Source organism: Equus asinus, chromosome 24 (assembly GCF_041296235.1).
Source record: "Equus asinus isolate D_3611 breed Donkey chromosome 24, EquAss-T2T_v2, whole genome shotgun sequence".
Taxonomy (NCBI): domain Eukaryota; kingdom Metazoa; phylum Chordata; class Mammalia; order Perissodactyla; family Equidae; genus Equus; species Equus asinus.
The window spans coordinates 43,447,358-43,465,889 of NC_091813.1; the positions used below are offsets into that span (position 1 = coordinate 43,447,358).

An 18,532-nucleotide genomic window follows, 5' to 3' on the forward strand; every position below is an offset into this window, starting at 1 on the left:
GTCCAGGAGTCCCCTTCCCAGCCCTTGCCTGTTTCCCATTTTCTCTAATTTCTCAGGTCCCTCATCAGAGTAGTAGATAAAGCCCTGAGTTCAGCCCCTTCTGCCTAGTGATTTCAGAGAACAGGAATAAAAGGGCCACCTGAAATGCGTAGATTAGGCCAATTATTTAAGCATTTTATAGGCGCTGGCTGGTAGCAAAGTGGATTCATCTGTGTTTCCCTGCCTTTTGTTTCTCCTCCTCGGGTCCCTGGGTAATAGATGCAAATGAACAGTGAGTGGGGAAGCCAAAAGGCAAGCGGTGGGCGGAGGCAGAAGGTGGGGGATGGGGAGCAATCAAGGAACCTGGATAATCCACCCCAGATTAGGCATCCTGGGATAATCAGTAGCTGCCCGGGATGTGATGGCCATGTGGCTTTAGCAGAGAATAGAAAAGAACAAGGTTGTGTGCCCCAGCTGCTGGGCGTTACCTGTGAACACTTTGAAAAAACAGTTCTTAAACCAGACAAAGACACCCAGGTGACCTGACAAAGAGCAGCGCAAGATAAATCTGTAAGGTCACCTGTCCAATAAAGGAAAAATAGATTTAAAAAATGAAAAGCCAAAACAGGGATTTTCAGAACCACTTAGCAACTGCTCTGATTATTCCAGACACAGCTGTAATGTGCTGGGATGAGCATGATATATTTTAGCTCACGTGGTAGCTGTATTTCAGGCTGATGTGGAATCTGTTGCCGTAACTGTCATGCAATCCATTAGGGCCCCTGAGTAAGGGCAGCCATTAATCAGCCACCAGATCAGCTCGGTAGCCTCACACGCTCGCGGCTCCAAGTGGCTCTGACCTGACATCGTTTAAGGAGATGCTCCTGGAGGCCGTAAACGTGATTCGATTCCCATTATCTTCATGTTGCATATTTGTTACCGTTATTCTTTGAAGCCTCCAAATTGGATATTAAAAATTTATGATATATATAAAAGTTTGCATGGAATGAAAAAATAGCTGCAGCAAATAAGTCTGTCTCATCTATGAGAGATGTGCGAGCTGTCAGAGCTGCCTGAAGAGGTATGGAGAGAGCTCCTCCGCTTGCCGGTTGAGGAAGATGGAGAATTAGGAGGAACTTCGCTGTGGGCACAGCTTTTTCCTTGGCTTACATGCTCAATGGGAATTTAAAACATTTTTTTAAAGGAGCAAAGTAAAACAGCACCACTGCATTGACCATAGTCAATCTTTGATGACAAGCTAATGAAAGGGAGGCCAAGGGATCCTGATGCAAAGATTAGTAGGAACGTGAATTGAGCAGATGCCTAGGTCCAGAGGCTGATGTTTCTGGGGACCTGGGGTATCTCTAGAGCAGAGTTGATACCAGGTGGGAGTCCTCTGACCAGGGGAAAGCTCTCTACCCAAGCTGCACACACGCACGATCCTGTCCATGAGCCGCGCAATTCTCTGTGACCTGTTCAGTGACTTGAACACTTGCCTAGAAACAAGTCATACTTAACGGGATCCATTTGTAGAGCCTAGGCAATTCAGAGTGGAGAAAAGTAGAACACTTGTGGGCCTTGGTTTAAGGAAGAGCAAAGGATTAATGAATCCATTCAACATGCATTTACAGGATCGTTTGTTATACAAGATATTCTACTGAGCTTGGGGGCTTCATACATAATGCATGATCTCTGCCCTCAAGGAGTTTCCAGTCTGGTAGAGAAGGTAAGACGTGAGTCATAACCAAGATGAGTTACACCAAGGAGTACCAGCCTGACTTGGGTCACTCTGACCAGATGAGATACCAGAAACAGGGAGCAAGGTGCCAGGTTGGTTAATCTAAGAATGGGCGTTTGGGAATGAGAGTTTGTTAGGCACAGACCAGAAAGTCATTCCAGGTGGGAGGTGGAGGAGAGAAACATGTGGGACAGAAGGTTTATTGGCCAGAGTCCAAATTGAGTACAGATGGTCCCCGACTTACAATGGTTGGATTTACTATTTTTTGACTTTATGGTGGTGTGAAAGCAATACGCATTCAGTAGAAACCATACTTCAAATTTTGAATTTTTATCTTCTCCTGGGCCAGCAATATGCATTACGATACTCTCTCGTGATGCTGGGCAGTGGCTGCGAGCCGCAGCTCCCAGTCCGCCACACGATCACAAGGGTAAATAACCAGTACACTTCCTACCACTCTGTACCCATCCAGCCATTCTGTTTTTCACTTTCAGTATAGTATTCAATAAATTACATGAGATACTCAATACTTTATTATAAAATAGGCTTTGTGTAAGATGATTTTGCCCAGCTAATGTAAGTGTTCTGAGCACGTTTAAGGTAGGCTAGGCTAAGCTATGATGTTCTGTAGGTTAGGTGTATTAAATGCATTTATTTTCAACTTAATGATATTTTCAACTTACGATGGGATTATTAGGACATGAGCCTATTGTAGGTCAAGGGAGATCTGTACGAGAGCTTCAGTGAGGCTGAGACCCTAGCGTCCAACCAAGCGGGAGGGACAGGGGCAGAAGTGCACGGAATAGTCAGTGAAGGTTCAGGTGTGAGGCAGGTGCGAACAGAGAGCTCCGGCAGAGGCCGGCTGAGACTCAGGTGTGGAGAGAACTGAGGACTCACCTCAGGACTGGAGTGCAAGGCGGAATGTCTAGTTGCTAGGGTTGAAGGATAGGAACCCATTCATTCATTCATTGACTCACCATTTATGGAGCCGTCAAAATATGCCAGGCACCAGACGAGGCTCTAGAGATCTGCAGGGGACTGGAACACAGTTTAGGCGCTCAGGGACTTCACAGATGAGTGGGGAGGCAGACATCTAGATGGTCATGACACAATGCAATAGACAGATATACAGGGACAGAGGGGCTCAGAGCCCAGGTTAGGACCAGGAGGAAAAGGTCTCCAATGGCTTCCTAAAGGACTGCAGTCAGAGTGAAGTCTTAAAGGATGCATAAGAATTTTCCAAGAGAAGTGGAGAGGAGAGACAGAATCTGGTTTACCCTGAGAACATGGGGTAAAAGACGAGAACCCAGTAGAAAGGAACTGGACATTTAGTGATGAGGAGTTGGGCCACCGAGAAGGTAATAACTGGGCAGTGACTCAAGTGGAATCAGGAGCTACTCTCTGGGGCTCCCCAGGTTATTCCAGCCCAGGGCCAGCACTGGCTGAACTCCACTGAGGGACAAAGAAACCAGGCTGACCTTTAGTCCAGTTCACAAAGATGTTCACAATACACTGAAAGGCAGCCTGTGACAGCCGTCTGAGCTTCCCTAAGAGAATGTGTGTGGGTATTTGAAAAAGGAAGGATAGACCAGAAATGGGATATCAGAAAATGAAATGCTAGGAGTTTTCAGAAGTGGTGTCCCTGTGCTTTTATCTTGAATTTTGAAAAGAAATTCTATTGTTTCTGGTTCAAAAAAATAGCTATAAAATATAATTTTTTTTTCTCTACGACTATTCATCCCAAAACTTATTCCCACAACTTTGAGATGCACTATTTTTTATGTTCCCAAGTCTAGTAATGACACCACATGTGTGAGCTGACATGGCTACATCTGTTGCAGCGTTGGAAAGCTAAGTCTGGAAGCTCTCCTCCCGCTCTGATTCCAGGCACAGCCTTCCCTTCTTTTCAAAAGAAATTGGGAAATCACAATGACACGGAGGCGTAAACGCCCATTCATCACAGGAGGTATTAACTCCAAAGCCTCATTATCTTTGCACTTAAATGGCAACAGTGTTAACCTTTTGATGAGTCAGAAACTCTCACTTTTCTGGGGTAGGTCAGTGGAGCTGTTTTTAGAATGTTCCACATTTTCTAAAGGAGCCCTCCAGAGGAGAAAGAATACTGATCTGTTTGAATATGCACATGGCACCATGGCTTTGGCCCAACGGAAGAAGTGAGCTCTTTGAAAGAGAACTAAGGTCTGTTCGATGTAAGATTGAAAATAAAAAAGTGAATTAGTGGTGATTCACAGGGAAAGAGAGGTGAATACAAAGTTTAAGCCAGAGGTTTTGGAAGCAGGGAGGCAATTAGTGTAAGTTTCTCACGTAATCTAATATTTATTCAGATGCTAGGCACCAAACGAAAACAGATGCATGACAGCAAGATGGGGAAATCCCCTTGCAGTTTAACTGAAGGATTTTTATCTTTATTTCTATTTTATGGCAAGAAGTGAAGTCTTCTTAGAATAAATAGATCAAAAATGTACCTTTGGTTTGACAATTACATTTGTAGTAAAATGCAAAAAATTGTTTCCTATTTGCTTTTCCCCTTCGTTGGCATAAATATCTAGTGTATTAGTCAGAATAAAGCTGTTGAGAATAAGACACATGGAGACAGTTAGTTCGTCATAACATGTCTTGACATTCCTTCTATCAGAACCGGTCACTCCAGAACAAAGTCAGACATCAGCACAGGTCTCCCGGCCCCAGTGGATACCAAGAGCCGGCAGTGGGGTGGTCGGCCCCGAGACAGGCAATTAGAGAAGGCATCGTCTGCAGGGAATTTAAGAACAATAATAAAACCAGCTGAAAGTCAGTCTGCTTTATGTTATTACTATGAGCGGTGATTCTGAACATCTTCAGGGTTCGCACACCCCTCCCTGCGGGGGTCATGGGCTCCTTCTGTGCACCCCCCTTGATACGCCATTGTCTGCCACTCAAAATGGGGCAGATGCAGAATAAAGTGCCGGCTTCCATATATAAGAGGTTATTAAGCATTCTGAAAGGATTCTGCATGTGGCATAAGGAAGTTCCTCTGGACTTTGTCTAACTTTGCCACCCAGTTGCTGTGGAAGGATAATAGAGCTCATTCCTGCAGAGCATCAGCTATGCACCAGGCAGTGGCGGGGCCTGAAGATCCAGTGATGAGGAACCAGACACCATCCCTGCCCTTAGGAAGCTTACATTCTAGTGGGGGAGACAAGAATCACACCAACCAGTGTAAGGTTGTGCCTGTGTCAAGTCTAAGAGAGGAGATATTTGACTTGGTTAGAGAGGTTCAGGGACGCCTTTTTAAAGAAGTGGTATAGTAGTTCTTTCAGGATTATTTGTCACACCAGAAACTAAAAATAAATAAACAAATAAAGAGAAGTTTTTGCCTACAAGCAGCTGGCCATGTAATCTCTTGAATCTTTAGAGTAAGACCCATCTCAGGGGCCACATCCTGTGTCCTCCTAGCGTTGCATAGTGGTTCACTCCATTGGGCTTGGGACGTGGTTAGGGACTATTCTGCCAACTCTGCCAAGGGCCTCCTTTTGCTCGCGGTAGGCACTCTCCTTAGATCAAGGGTTCTCAGCCCTGCCTGTACGTTATAGTCACCCATGTCCAGGCCCTGCCCTGGGCCAAAGAAATCAGAACCCTGGAAAGCTGAGGGAGAGGGGGAGGTCAGGCACCAACATGTTAAAAAACCAACCCCTGTGATTCTAATATGCAGCCAGCGTAGAGAACTATTGCCTTAGATGAATGCACTTAATTTCTCTTAGTCTGGTGATAATAATTTAAAAACTTACATGAAACAACTTCCTAAGGCAAAGGGAGTTACTTTGTTGAGAGTATGGGAGCGCTTGTGTGCACACATGTGAGGGTGATGGTGCTGGGTCTCCTGGCACGTTGTGTGCTTTCCATCTCTGCGGCATGTGGTGGAAACACAGCAAATGACTGGAGGAAGGAATTTCTTGGACGCTGGAATCAGATTGCTTGTCAGAGGCGGCCCCTTCCCAGGGCCGTGTAGTTTGATGCAGAGGCAAATATACAGCTCAATAAAGAAGCAGATTTCTGGCTTTCTCTGTCTACTTCCAATCCCCCCGATTCCCCTCTCCTTTCTCTTCCACTGCTGCTTTATTTAACCTTATAAATTATGAGGCTTTATATGAAATCTATAGCCCCTTTGAGGAAGCACATTCAAATCATAGATAATAGGATTTTTTTTGTCCTTTAAAAACATAAAAAGCATTGTGAGCACCTTACATGTAAGTGGAATGAATGTATTTTTTCCACTAATGTTGAAAATATCCCCAGGCATCTGGTGTGTATGAATGTGTATACATAGAACATGCATAATAAACACATTCCACCTTATGAATATTTATACACAAGATACATATATATTGAATATAGACATACATATGTAAATAGTAGCCCTTGTAAACTATATGCAAAGCGTGTTTCCAAGCATATGCATCATAGTGCATCAGGAATATAATAAACCTCCCACCAAGTTTAGCATATTTTGAGGTGGCATTTTCTACAGAGTTGTTTATGGTAGGGTCTAGTTACTGTCCATGTATGGGGTTTTTTTTCATCACTTAAATGTTTGTTAAGTACCAACTAAAAGTAAGGCCCTGTGCATGGCAGAATATGAAAGATGAAATAGATGTGGCCCTTTCTTCAAGAGACCTGTACCTCACAGAGTGGCTTCAAATTCAGTTATGAAGACTGTAACATCATTGCTGCCCATTGGCATCTTACTGCTTTCTCATGGCTGCCTTTTATTTATACACTCCACTTTAAAACGGGTCCCATTTAAGGCTGTATTAACTTACACCCTGATGTAGCTGCAGAGTCGAACTGACGCAGAGAGAAGGAAAACCACTGGTTTCAGTGCCTTGATAGCCATTGGACATGAACAATACTTACACTTTTTTCTTTGTCACATATGGTCCAAACCCATGACTGCATTTTTATTTTACTCTGATTTGGCAGGAAGAAAAGGTACAATAAAAAGGTACCAAATCCCAGAGAGGTTCATAAATCTCAAAAATGAAACTGAAACAGAGCAATCTCTTCTCCCACAAACTTCTTGTAACCCAGATATTACTGCCCATGACGTTCCGCTTCCAAATTCCATCCAGTTCCCTCCCTGCATTAAGTAGCAGAAGCCTTTATCGAAAGACAAGCGATACATTCTAAAACGTACAAAATATGGATTCCGTTCTAAAATGACAATCCCCAGTCTAGCCGAGGAGCTCTGAGTGACACTTGTCGGCGGGCAGGTCTCACTCCATTAAAGGAGAAACAATACATAAGCGCTGTCATTGCTATGCCACAGACGTATGCTCATTGTTTTCTCCCCCTCGATCCATACATCACAACAGGTAGTTCTCAGCTGTTCCCCTGGTGCCAGACATACATTTTATCTAAAGAGACAGCAGACAGAACTACCTGCTGCTTCCTGTGCGGCTCTCCCTGTGTTTCTCTCCTTTTTCCTACTTCACTTGGGCTTTTTAAAATCAGCTGGCAGGGAGCCAGGAGCTCATCATTTTAATGCAGTGCAAAATGGAATATGCATAATTATATGCAAGCCATATGTGAGGGAGACAGCTCAGCTGTGAATTTCAGGAGGCCAGGAAAGAGAGAGCAGTTAGGGCTAAGATGAGATGAGAGCAGAGCGGAGTGCAAGTGTCACCCAAATGAATGGTTTAATGAGTGTGCTCCGGACACGCTTCCTTTCACCTACCTCTCCCTTCTCTCCAACTCCAAACCAGAAACCGATGGAGATTAGAAAGAGAAGACTATGCAAGCGGTATTGCTAATGGGTTCTGTTAATGTCTCCATTTAAACTTCAGCTTTCTTAATTAACAGTGTAGATCAAAATAACCAGTAACTTTTAATGCAGCTTCTTAATTAAATCTATTTTTTTTTACTGCATTTGATTGAAGAGTCATTGTTCTTACTAGATCATTGCTCCTTTCAGATCTTTATTTAAAAATTGAGGGGAATCAGTTTATCTCTAATAGTATTACAATGCAAAATATAACTATGCAAATTGCTTTTCTTATGGCCTTGCTATTAGAATTTTTTAAAAGTGCATTATCTAGAGATTGCTTAAGCATGCCAAAAAGTTTAAACACGTATGTATGTCATATAATCTGAAATGTGCACCGAAAGTCGCTGGAAGACTAAAGTGGTGGTCATTTCCAACAAAATTATTCGATTTTGGTTTTTGCTTCGTATCATTTAAAATATTACACCACAATGAATTTGCGTGTTCAAACTAAACTATGCAAAGAAAAATAAATCCCAAATTTTGATATCTAAAAGGCGTACTGCGTATTTAAACAAACTTCTTAATGATGTTGTTATTTCTGGATTCCCGTTTGTTTAATGATCTGAGCTGTTATGCTTTTAGCTTTTTTTTTCTTCCATTATTTGTAAGTCCCTAAATAGGCCATTATATTTCCCTTCAGGCTAGAGATGAAGATGGACATGCTGAAAATTTCCCCCAGCAGCACTATGCTAAGGAAACTCCAAGGCTTGCCTTCAAGAATAACTGCGAACTACTTGTAAGAATAACATACTTACAACAAGTCTAGAATGTTACTTTAGCACAGTGAAAACAGTTTTTGAAAGGGTTTGTTCATTATTACATAATTTATGAAGTATTATAGTTTTTCTGTATAGAGTTCTAAATGCTGATTCTGATATCACTGAATATTAATTATACAATCTCAAATTGTTTGCACCTCTTTTATATCTGATTATAGAGCTTGAATGGCCCTGTCTTTATTAGCTTGGTTTGTATCGTAGTTTATAAGCATCCATTTGGAGAATGGCTAGTAAAGTTAAAAATACAGAGAAAGACAGTTGATATATGTAGCTTGGAAAAAAACCTCAACAATCACCACCCTGCCCCCCGCTTCCTAATTGTACACTATTTTAAGAGACGACATGGTAATATTTTGTTCTACTAGGAAAGATAGCGGAGTTGACACGCAGTACTCCCTTTAGAATTCAAGTATTCCTACACTTTCTTGCCAAACTCAATCAGGCATTTTCATCTCTCCTCTGTGGAAGAAGTCAAAGCAGCGACAGGATGCGGGGATGTTTACGAGTCGTGAGAGAGAGCATATCAGCTGTGACAGGACTCTGTTCCAACGAGGGTTAATCTGCTGTTCATTTTAGCATTTACAACGAGACGAGATGAAAAGCAAGCAGGAATGCCTATTATATTTCTATTAAATGAGTCTCTTGGGACCTAATGTTCTTGATTAGCTTTTGAAAATGAGTGCTCCGCAATGCGTTTTCTGTTTACCTAAAGTAAACAGAGAATGAATTGTCATTTATTTAGAGATTCAAACATTGCTTTTGAAAATGAAACTTTATGAGGGATCTAGCGATGTTGTCCCTAAATGTTCTTTTCTTTTCAATTGCATTAAAGCAAAACATTTGCTCCAACTCAATGAAAACACTGAAAGGGAATGAGGATGCTCAGTTGCTACATTTTGAGGTAGTCTCCTTTCTGTTTAGCTTTTTGGTCGAGTACAGTCCAGCTCTGCCAGGTCTCTGCGTTAGGAAATCCCACATGTAACAGTCTTTGGACTTAGCTTTGATACCAACTGTTCCTTAAAAACAAAGAATCCAAAGAGCAGGAGAAGTGAGAAAAATACAGTTCTTACCCATTCTAGCCGCAGTAGCTAGATGTTGGCGGCAAGAAACTTCTTCTCCCGCTCCACAGGCTGCACGGTTACAATAGCACCACTCATTCTGGGTGTAGCTCCTTGACCAACCCATCCACAGGCACATTTGCCGCTGATGAATGCAATTTTTTCTCTAAAAATTTAACTCACCTTATATTTTATCTTTGGGCTTTTAAACTTCCAGGCCTGCTAGCATTACCTATTTTGGGGAAAACCTTTCCATTCGTTTCTGTTTTAAGGTTTCACTCCATAACTATGGTTATCCAGCAGAAGACCGTAGAGGCCATTTATGCTATGTTTTGGTATCAAAATGCTTTTGGGAATAGCTCACTTCTTTTTAGAGAAATTGTTAAAAGAAATATGCCATGTTCGATTTTTTTTTCTATTTATTGGAAAAGTGAACATACTTGAGTCTTGTCTGGGGTCACTTTGCACTGGAGGAAGTAAAACGTATATGTGAACATCTTTTTCCAGCTGTCTTTAGAGAAAATATATGATGAGTCATTGTTGTGCTTAAACACAATATTGGGTTGGCAGTAGTTTTGAGAGATTGGTACAATCTTTGTCCTTCTAGTCACTGTTAGAAATGCTTTATTTTGGTCAGCATACTTTCTTGTGATAAAAGAGAAAAACCGAGAAAGCTTATTTCTCCAAAGAGAAATTTAATTTTTTTCAGCTGCAAGAGAAGCGATGGTGTTTGGCTGGTTATGAAGCCCTGAGAAGTTATGCTTCTATGTGACAGAGGCTTGTTCATTCTTAAGAGAGAAATAGGAAGTCCTTGGAGTTTTCTTAGCGCAGCTTAGAGCAAATTTTAGAAGACTCCGTGAGAGAAGATGGCAAGCTCTGCTCCAAAGTGCTTTCTTAGCTTAAGGGTGGTCTGCCATCTTGTGTGGTTCGCTGCAGCGAGAGCAGTGGTGGGTTTAGAGACTGGGGGAGTCTTGTAAGGGATGCTGCTGGCTCTAGGGAGAAAGCATTGAGGGCGCGTTTACTTCTAGGCTCCCAGGTAATGAGGACACATGACTGGCAGGCTAACCCCTTGGATCACAGGTGTGACAGAACGTGCCCTGTCCAGGCAGACAAGACATTGCTTCTGACTTTATTACTGACTGTTGATTGTCTCTGCCCTCCCCCCACACCCCCAGCCTCTGATTCTTGGAAGAGGGAGGAATATTAAGTAACCTACACAAAAGCAAAGTAAAATCGATGCCTGGAATACACAAGTCGTGTAATCAGAAGGCACTGACAAAGAAAGCATTGGCTGATAGAAAAATCTGCCGTGCGACTGTAGATTTCCTGTAGGGTATTGATTTTTCCGTTTAAATCCCAAACTGTGATCTGTGCCTTCACACAATGTACAACACAGATGACTAGATATTTAGTTTGGTGGCCAAAATCCTTTGGTTGGTGATTTTGCAGCAGTTTCCTTATGCTTTCTATTAATTTTGAAAATGCAAGGCTGTCAAGATGAGTGACATTAGATAAAACTTGAGTACTATTTGATATATCACAATTCAAGGTGGCCCTGTCTACCTCTTCACAGATAGGTATGTACACACGCACACACACACTCACACACATCCCCCCGCCCCAGGGTATTTTGTTGGCATATCTAAATTTATGACCAAAGCAAATAACTTTCAATAGAAGAAAACACAGGAAATACACATCATGGTAACACTACAGCAACATGACTTATGAGAGCCCAGAAGAAGGAACATTTAGAGCCAGCCATGGGCAACTAACCCTTGCCCCAAATTCCAACTCCATTGCTGGTCCCTTTACTGCTATTGCCTCATTCTTTTGGAACTAAAAGGCCTTCTGATTTCCCCTATGAAAATGCTCAGTATCGATGGTGGGAGTTGGGTAAAGGACTAGTGTGAGAGGACCTTAGTCACATTATGAGCTCACACCTGCTTATCAGCCAGTACTTTCTCAGTCCTTGAAAGCAGGCTGGGAGTAAGACCTTGCAGAAATATAGCATGAGCTGGGTCCTTGGAGGGGGAAAGACCAAAAGCTAGAAGAAGAGGAATATTGAGAGGGTTTGGGGGAAGGAACTGAAGTCAGTTGAGCCTTCTCCCCAAGCGTTCTTAGGGCCCGTCCAGAGAACATCACTGTATTCAGGAGGAAGGTCACAATAGAGTCAAAGAAGAGCAGCAAATAAAGTAGTGTAATCTGGTTGGAAAGAAACCAGGTTTAGGAAGTCTGAAAGGGGAAATAAGAGAAAGGAAACTTGGGGGAGAATCAGCCTGTCTTCCTCGGTTCCAGAGTCCCAGGTCATCATGTAGACAAAGTCTGACTCCCTTTGGCTTTTCTTCAGGCTGCTAGAGGTGGGGGTTTGCAGAGGGAGGGAGAGGGGCCCGCAGCTGGGAGGCTAAATAAAAATAGCATTGGGGAAGAATTCTTTCTGGTCACTTACAATGCCACTGTAGGGAGAAGAGGAAAACTATTTTAGTGTTGTGGCCTTGTGAACAGAGATGGTGGGAGGAGAGGTGCTTAGGCAGCTCTTCTGTGGGCTGATGTGTTCATCTCATTTCCTCTTGGAGGCAGACAGGTGGATTATGAGAGTTGGACCTAGGCCTTAGGCAGAGCTGCTCTGTATTAATGCAGTGTTCAATTAACAAGACATTATTGAGCATCTTCTAGAAGGCATTGTACTAGACAGCGCTTGGAGGGGACACAAAATAGAAAAAGACATAGTCCCTTTCCTGTGGGGGCTCACAATTCAGTAGGAAGAATAGGCATATACAGTATGGTTGTCGTTGGGAATGTGGGTTCTCAGGTCTTCCTGAAGGTTAGAATTTTGCCCCAGCTTGACTTTAATTTATACTATGTCACTCTGGTGGTTTAGGTAAGGATCATAGGCACAAAGGTGTAAAGTTTATGGTGATACAGCTGGCATCACATCACCTTATATCCCTGTTTTACCTCTTGGACCCCTCCGAGCTTCAGATCTTCACCTGTAAACTATGATAATAAAAGGTAATAACCTCAGAGGATATTGTAAGGATTGAAAGTGATGACCTATTTAAAGTGCCTGATATGTAGTAACATTCAGTACCTATTAGCTGCTATTATTATGATTCTTCTTAGTCTCATGATTGTTATCATTACACAGTGAGCTGTGCCCTAGGAGAGCACTAGCAAAGTTCTAGAGTACAAGGAAGAAGAGAGAATTTCCATGCAGTCATTAGAGACTTAACAAAGAAGGATACCTTCGGTCTAGGCCTTACATGGGTTGGATTTTGATAGGTCAGAGCTGGGTGTAAGGGAAGGGGGCATTCCAAGTGGAAGGAAGTAGCATGGGAAAAGGCAAGGAGGTGGGAAGGTACAGGCCAGGTGAACCATACCTCAGTTGGCATCTAAGTTGGCTGGAGCATAGAGTACCTGAAGGATACAGGGTGAGCTGGCAGGTGGCCCATTTGCAGAGGTCTCAATAACTGACACCCTCCTATCAAGTCTGGCCTTTAGTAGATCTGCTTCATGGAAATTCCTAGTACTTCTATAGATTAAAAAAAATTACTATGGAAAATTTCTAACATACACAAAAGTAGTGAGAGTCATAATGAACCCCATATACTTATCACCCAGCTTCAACAATGATCAACTATTAATCTTACTACATCTATCCCTTTACCCTCTACCCACCCCACCCTTTTATTCTGCAGGAGTATTACGAAACAAATGTGCTTTTATGTTTGTTTGTTTGTGAAGACTTTAGTACTCTACTTCTCTGGCTAGAGAGAATCCATTGACACTGATTAGATTGGGAATTGGAACCTTGGGACTATGTATACATAAAAGACTCTTGGTTACACAGTGCACTCTTCCCCTCTACTCAGCACAGCCTTGTAAGGCTTGGACGATCAGATCCAGTTTAAAAAGCCCTTAAGGTGAAAGACACAGCACAACACCACTGATGGTTGAGTCTTCTCTGCTCTCAGGCCCCTAGTTTTAAATGTATTTATTTAACAATAAGATTAGATCTCTTTGCAACCCAGCCCAGTGCACCAGTACATGTTGGCCTCATCACAGTAATGAGGGGAAATTTCTCGATTGCTGTCAGATACTAACTATTGCTACGACTTTCCTGCTAGATCATAGAGACTTAATGAGAACCCCCAAAGGGGTGATAGAAACTGCCACGTTTCACTTGAAACTTGATAGGCTTTTCAAAAGAGGTATAACTGACCAAAGACCCTCCCATGAACACTATTGGTTGAACAGAAAGCCAGATTCGTGCCCCAGCTCAACTTGAATTTACACAGTTTCTGTGACGTTGCAGCTGAGCAGCAAGGCTCTGAGAATTAAAATTCATGGTGACACGCTTGGACTTGCATGACATCAAATAAAATATCATATGATGTACACATATATAGTACGCTGTGTGCCAGTTTCCTGAAATACTAACTGTAAAAGCCCCAAAGGTGCAAAATGACCCAGAAAACCCCAGGGGCTGGTTGCTGTCTAGAGAGAGTTGTCCTATCCCACCATTTTTTCCACCCACTCTCCGGATCCCTTTAGTCTGGGGCTACTCCTGTGCTCTTAAAGTTTTTTGAACTACGTTTTAGAAAAATAGAACTTTGTAGAAGGAAAAGGACCAGTATTAGACTAAACAAGGGGCCATTCCAATAGAGGGGGCACAATTATGCTCTCCAGCAAAATCATCTAGTCTTTAACACAGGCGGTAGGAGTGGATTCTGCTGGAGCTGTCCTGTTTCGCCTGCACATTTCTGTTTACATCTGTCCTCTTGTTTCACCCTGCTCTCCAGCTGGGTCTGCTGTTCTCTCTCTTTTCAGCTTCTTGGCTTCCATTGCTGCCATGGTCTCGTGGTTCAGAGCCTTCTTCTCCTGTACAAAGACCCTCTGTACCAGTGTAGACCATCTCCCTTCAGCTCCCACCCAAGCAAACCCTATTTTAACTCTCTCTTCTTAGTTTCTTTATTTGGAGGAGAAGCCATCTGGGGGAGGACTAGAGTTCCCCAGCTTCTGCCCTGGTCTTCGGACTTTTCTTGGGGTTAGAGACCATTGATTTGATTGGAGACCGTTGGTCCCCAGCAAGCTCCCTTTTCCAAGGCACAGAATTCTTTGCCTTTCTAGTTTCAGGCCATTGCACAAATAGCTCAGAGGCATAATGGTTTGGTTTTCATGCTGGCTTCTAGTACATCATAGTGGTTCCTGGAGCCAGAGAGAGCTATCGAGGACCATGTGTTCTCCAAGGGAGACACTGGTGTGGTGGATAAGAGTGGATGTCCCGATCCCTGCTTTGCAGACATGCCGGCTGTGGAACCTGGGCAAGTTTCTTGCTTGCCCTGAGCCTCAGTGTCTTTATCAATAAAATGAGGATAAATACAGTACCTACTTCATAGAGTCGTTTTGGGGAGTAACCAAGAACATGTATATGAAGCACTTAGTATGCCTGGCACACAGTAGAAGTTCAATAAGCGATAGCCCTATTACTAATAAAATGGAGCTAGTTGGTGGTATTAGCTTAAAAAAAATCTTAAGGTAGGTACTGGGAGTACTTGCTGTTATTCTCTAACTAGAGTCTCTTCCCAATTGGTTTGGATAGAAGTCCATATGTAATATTTTAATTTAGGACAAAGAACTTCAGAGAAAGCCTTGAGCATCCACCCACTTGACTATGCCGAGGGCACTAGAGATGCCTGTTGACTGCATAGCAGATGTTGCTGATTTGTGAGGTACTTTGATGTTGGAATACTTTTTTGAAGAATACAAAACTTCCAAAGAATAGTATGCTGTTGTAGTAAGGAGGTTGGACTTTTGAGCCAGACTATTTGGTTCATATTCAGGAATCTCTACCACTCCACCTACTGGCTGTGTGACCTTGGGCACATCACTGAATCTCTCTGTGTCCATGTCCTTGTCTGTAAAAATGAGGACAATAGTATCTATCCAGTAGGATTGGTGTGAGGTCTAAATAGATGAATACCCATAAGGTGCTTAGAACAATATTTGGCAAACAGTTGGCACTTAATCAATGTTGTTGTGATTATGATTATGATTGTTTCTTCCAATGTTGCTTACTTTCAAGTGCATCACAGAATACCACTTGACCAAATTTTCTAGCAATAGATTGTCTAAAAGTCTTGAGTACGCACATTTGTGTGCAAAAGTCACAAAATTTCCTTGTGAACAGTGAGAGGGACAAGATACATTATGAAGATAATTCTTAGAGCTGAGCTTTTTTTTCTCTTTTTTTAAGTATAACTCTCAAGGAACACTCTACATGATCCAAGACTCCCTCATCTTGCCCTACCATTTAATAATAAAATTGTTAATCTTAGAAGTATACAACTAAGAAAAAAATGCAAAGCAAAGAAAAAAGTGTAATTTACACATGGAAATATCTACAGTAGCAAATGGATGGGCCTCTGATAAGCCTGCTAAGGGAAGGAGACAAGAAATCGTATTTTGTAGAGTGCCTCCAATGTCCCATCACTGTGCTTGGTCTTTATAGACCCTTTTTTAGACTCTTTATTCTCAATAACTTTGCTAAGTAGAAATTGTTATTTCCATTTTACAGATGGGGAAATTAAAATTCAGAGATGTTGTGTTTCTTGCCCATGGGGAGGAGAGGGGATTCAGTGAGCAGGCCCAGAAGCGAGGATTGACCATATCTCTCTGACGTGCTCAGGTCAACACACACTGCTGCCTTCTCAGGATAGGGACCAGGTCCGATCCATCCTTCCACCCCAGGGCTAGAGAAGGGGTTCAATCTATGTTTGTGAGATGAAGGAATTAAGAAGTTAATTCTGAATCACTCTTCCTAGCTAATTTATAGTATCAATTCTTTGGTAGAATTCTGAAGCCAGAAAGAACATCTCTGGGAATATTAGGAAGCAGAGTTTATTCAGAAAGTCATGTCAGTGTTTGAGAATTCCCAATGCGTAATAAATTGTGGAGGAAGGAACCAAAGGATATATTTTTTAATTTGGTAGACTGTAGAAAATATATTTTTCAATGTGATATAAGCATTTGAGTATATTATTTTTTTAATCGGACAGCAATAAATTATGTATGATAAGTGCTAAGTCTTCTTTTGAGAATTTTGTTTAGTAAGGCCGTTTGAAAAAGGCTAGACCTCTTTTGATTTGGTATGGTTGTTTTCCTCGGAATGAAGTGATCTATTTCCTTCGAGACTTCTGGCCATCAAGTAGCATGCTGGAGTCAGGCGTCAGTCATATTTTCCCTCATTGTTTTAATTGCTAGAACTGAACAATTTACCTAAAATACCAAAGAGAATTCGCCTCTGATGGCTTCACGGAAACTCTAGGTCATATATCAAGCAAAACCAGAAAATCAGATAGGATATCAATTATCAATATAAAATTGCAGAAGTAACCAGCCAGAACTAATATTAATCAAATTCAGTCATGTGCTTGCTTTATGGCTAGAAGAACAAGCTAACGAAAGTCTCTTGGGAGGAAAAGGGAAAGGGTATAAAAATATTTGGAGTTGAGAAGAAAGACATATGTGAGTAATAAAAGAGGCAAGAAATTGGAGATGGGGATGTGGAGGTGATGAGGAACGGCAGAGAGGGAATTTTAAAAGGGAAGAAGGAAGATAGAAGCCAATGATTAAGCTGCAAATAGCAGGTTCAGGCAAACAAGTCTTTAAAATAATGTATTTTCTCATTGCATTTGGCTTGAAGTGTCTTTTGTACTTTGTACATTTGTACATTTCCTACTCTTCTGGTCTGAGGTGTCAGGCTTTCCTGGAGGGCTCTCTCCCAGCCCGTCCTCCCTACTGCATAGCCACAGACAACCAGGACTTGAGAGATCCTCTTTTCATTCCAGATGAGGCTCCCTTCTGCTAAGAGGCAGGAGCTTTGTCTTGTTCCTTGCTGTAACCTTGAGAACTATGGTTGGCCCATACCATATTTCGTGGATCCCAAGATGCACTTTTCCCCCATAACATTTTAAAATCTCAGAAATGGGATCTTTAAATTGGCGGTATTTTTCCCTAGTGATTTAAAATAATGACATCTTAACAATCAGTGGTGATAAAGATTCAATGAACTGTAGTGGTTGGTAGTCAATAATTGTCAAATGAATGCGTGCAACACCATATTCCCCTGGTTCAAGTGCAGGTAAAAATGAAATCTTTATAGTTGGTTCTGGATTGTGGATTGGCCACTGACGGGGTGGAATGGAGGGTTGGCCTGTGGTTGTTTTGGCTGAGCATCTTACTGCTGTATACTTTCCCTCCAGTGGAGCTGATAGGTAGCTTTGTTCATTCTTCCAAAGTGAAATGTTGAACCAGTTAAGACATACCCCAAGCCAGGTTTAAAATAATAAGCAGTACTCTTGCCTTAATTATCCAGAAAATTGCTTACTGTTCTACTTTGGTTTGCATATCCATCAAGATTTCTCTTGAAAATTCATGAAGCTACGTTGGTAGTGTAGCAATGATTTCTTTTTCTCTCTTGATAGAACAAGCTATAGATTTCATTAGGATAAAGTTTGTTTTTTATAAATTAGGATGCGCTAATCCATCATCATCACCATCACTGTCATCTCTTAGGGAGGATCCCAGTGTACAGAAAAAAAAGCACACATCAATACATTTCCTCCACTTCAGAATTTTTTAATCCACATGGAGGATATCAACTTGTATAGGTTAAGTTATACCCTAAACTTAACTATGTGAAATACTCTGCGGTTCTGTAGCGTTCAGGTCTCCATATAGTTTGGTTTCCTTTGAATGGAAAATTTGAATCTGATTCTGATATTGCAGCCGGATCTGTTATACACTTATTTGTATGAACAAGGAGGGGAAAAACCATGTAAACATTTTTAAGTCTCAAAGCCTGAGATGGGAAAGGAGGCAATATTTAAATGTGCTAGGGTAAAGGCTTTCCCATGAAAAGTGTCCAGATTATTATGATATGTGAAATACTTTGGGGGCCTCCATTATATAACCATTTCCATCAGTGGTGTTTTTAACTTCTAAATTGTCTGATAAATGTGTAAGGGCATTCCCAGGGAATTAAACACCATTTTTGGCTTAGAGAAATATTTATATATTTTTCAGAGAGCTTGAATTTTGAAAGTATGCAACATCATTGCATATATACACATATAAATTACAACATGTGAAG

At 41.8% G+C, this 18,532-nt stretch overlaps 1 protein-coding gene across 7 annotated transcripts in view; it reads left to right on the forward strand.

The window, feature by feature from the left end:
* SOBP (sine oculis binding protein homolog) overlaps positions 1-18,532 on the forward strand; it is a 171,789-nt gene that overhangs the window by 80,943 nt on the left and 72,314 nt on the right. For 6 of the 7 annotated variants that reach the window (XR_011497867.1, XR_011497868.1, XM_070496633.1 and 3 more), the window contains exon 5: positions 8,182-8,277. The exons of the other annotated variant lie outside the window; for it this stretch is intronic. Coding sequence is in view for 4 of the 6 variants with exons in the window: in XM_070496633.1 (XP_070352734.1) it covers positions 8,182-8,277 (96 nt within the window). In the remaining 2 variants the exon portion in view is untranslated. The remainder of the gene's footprint in view (positions 1-8,181; positions 8,278-18,532) is intronic. 7 annotated transcript variants of the gene reach the window in all.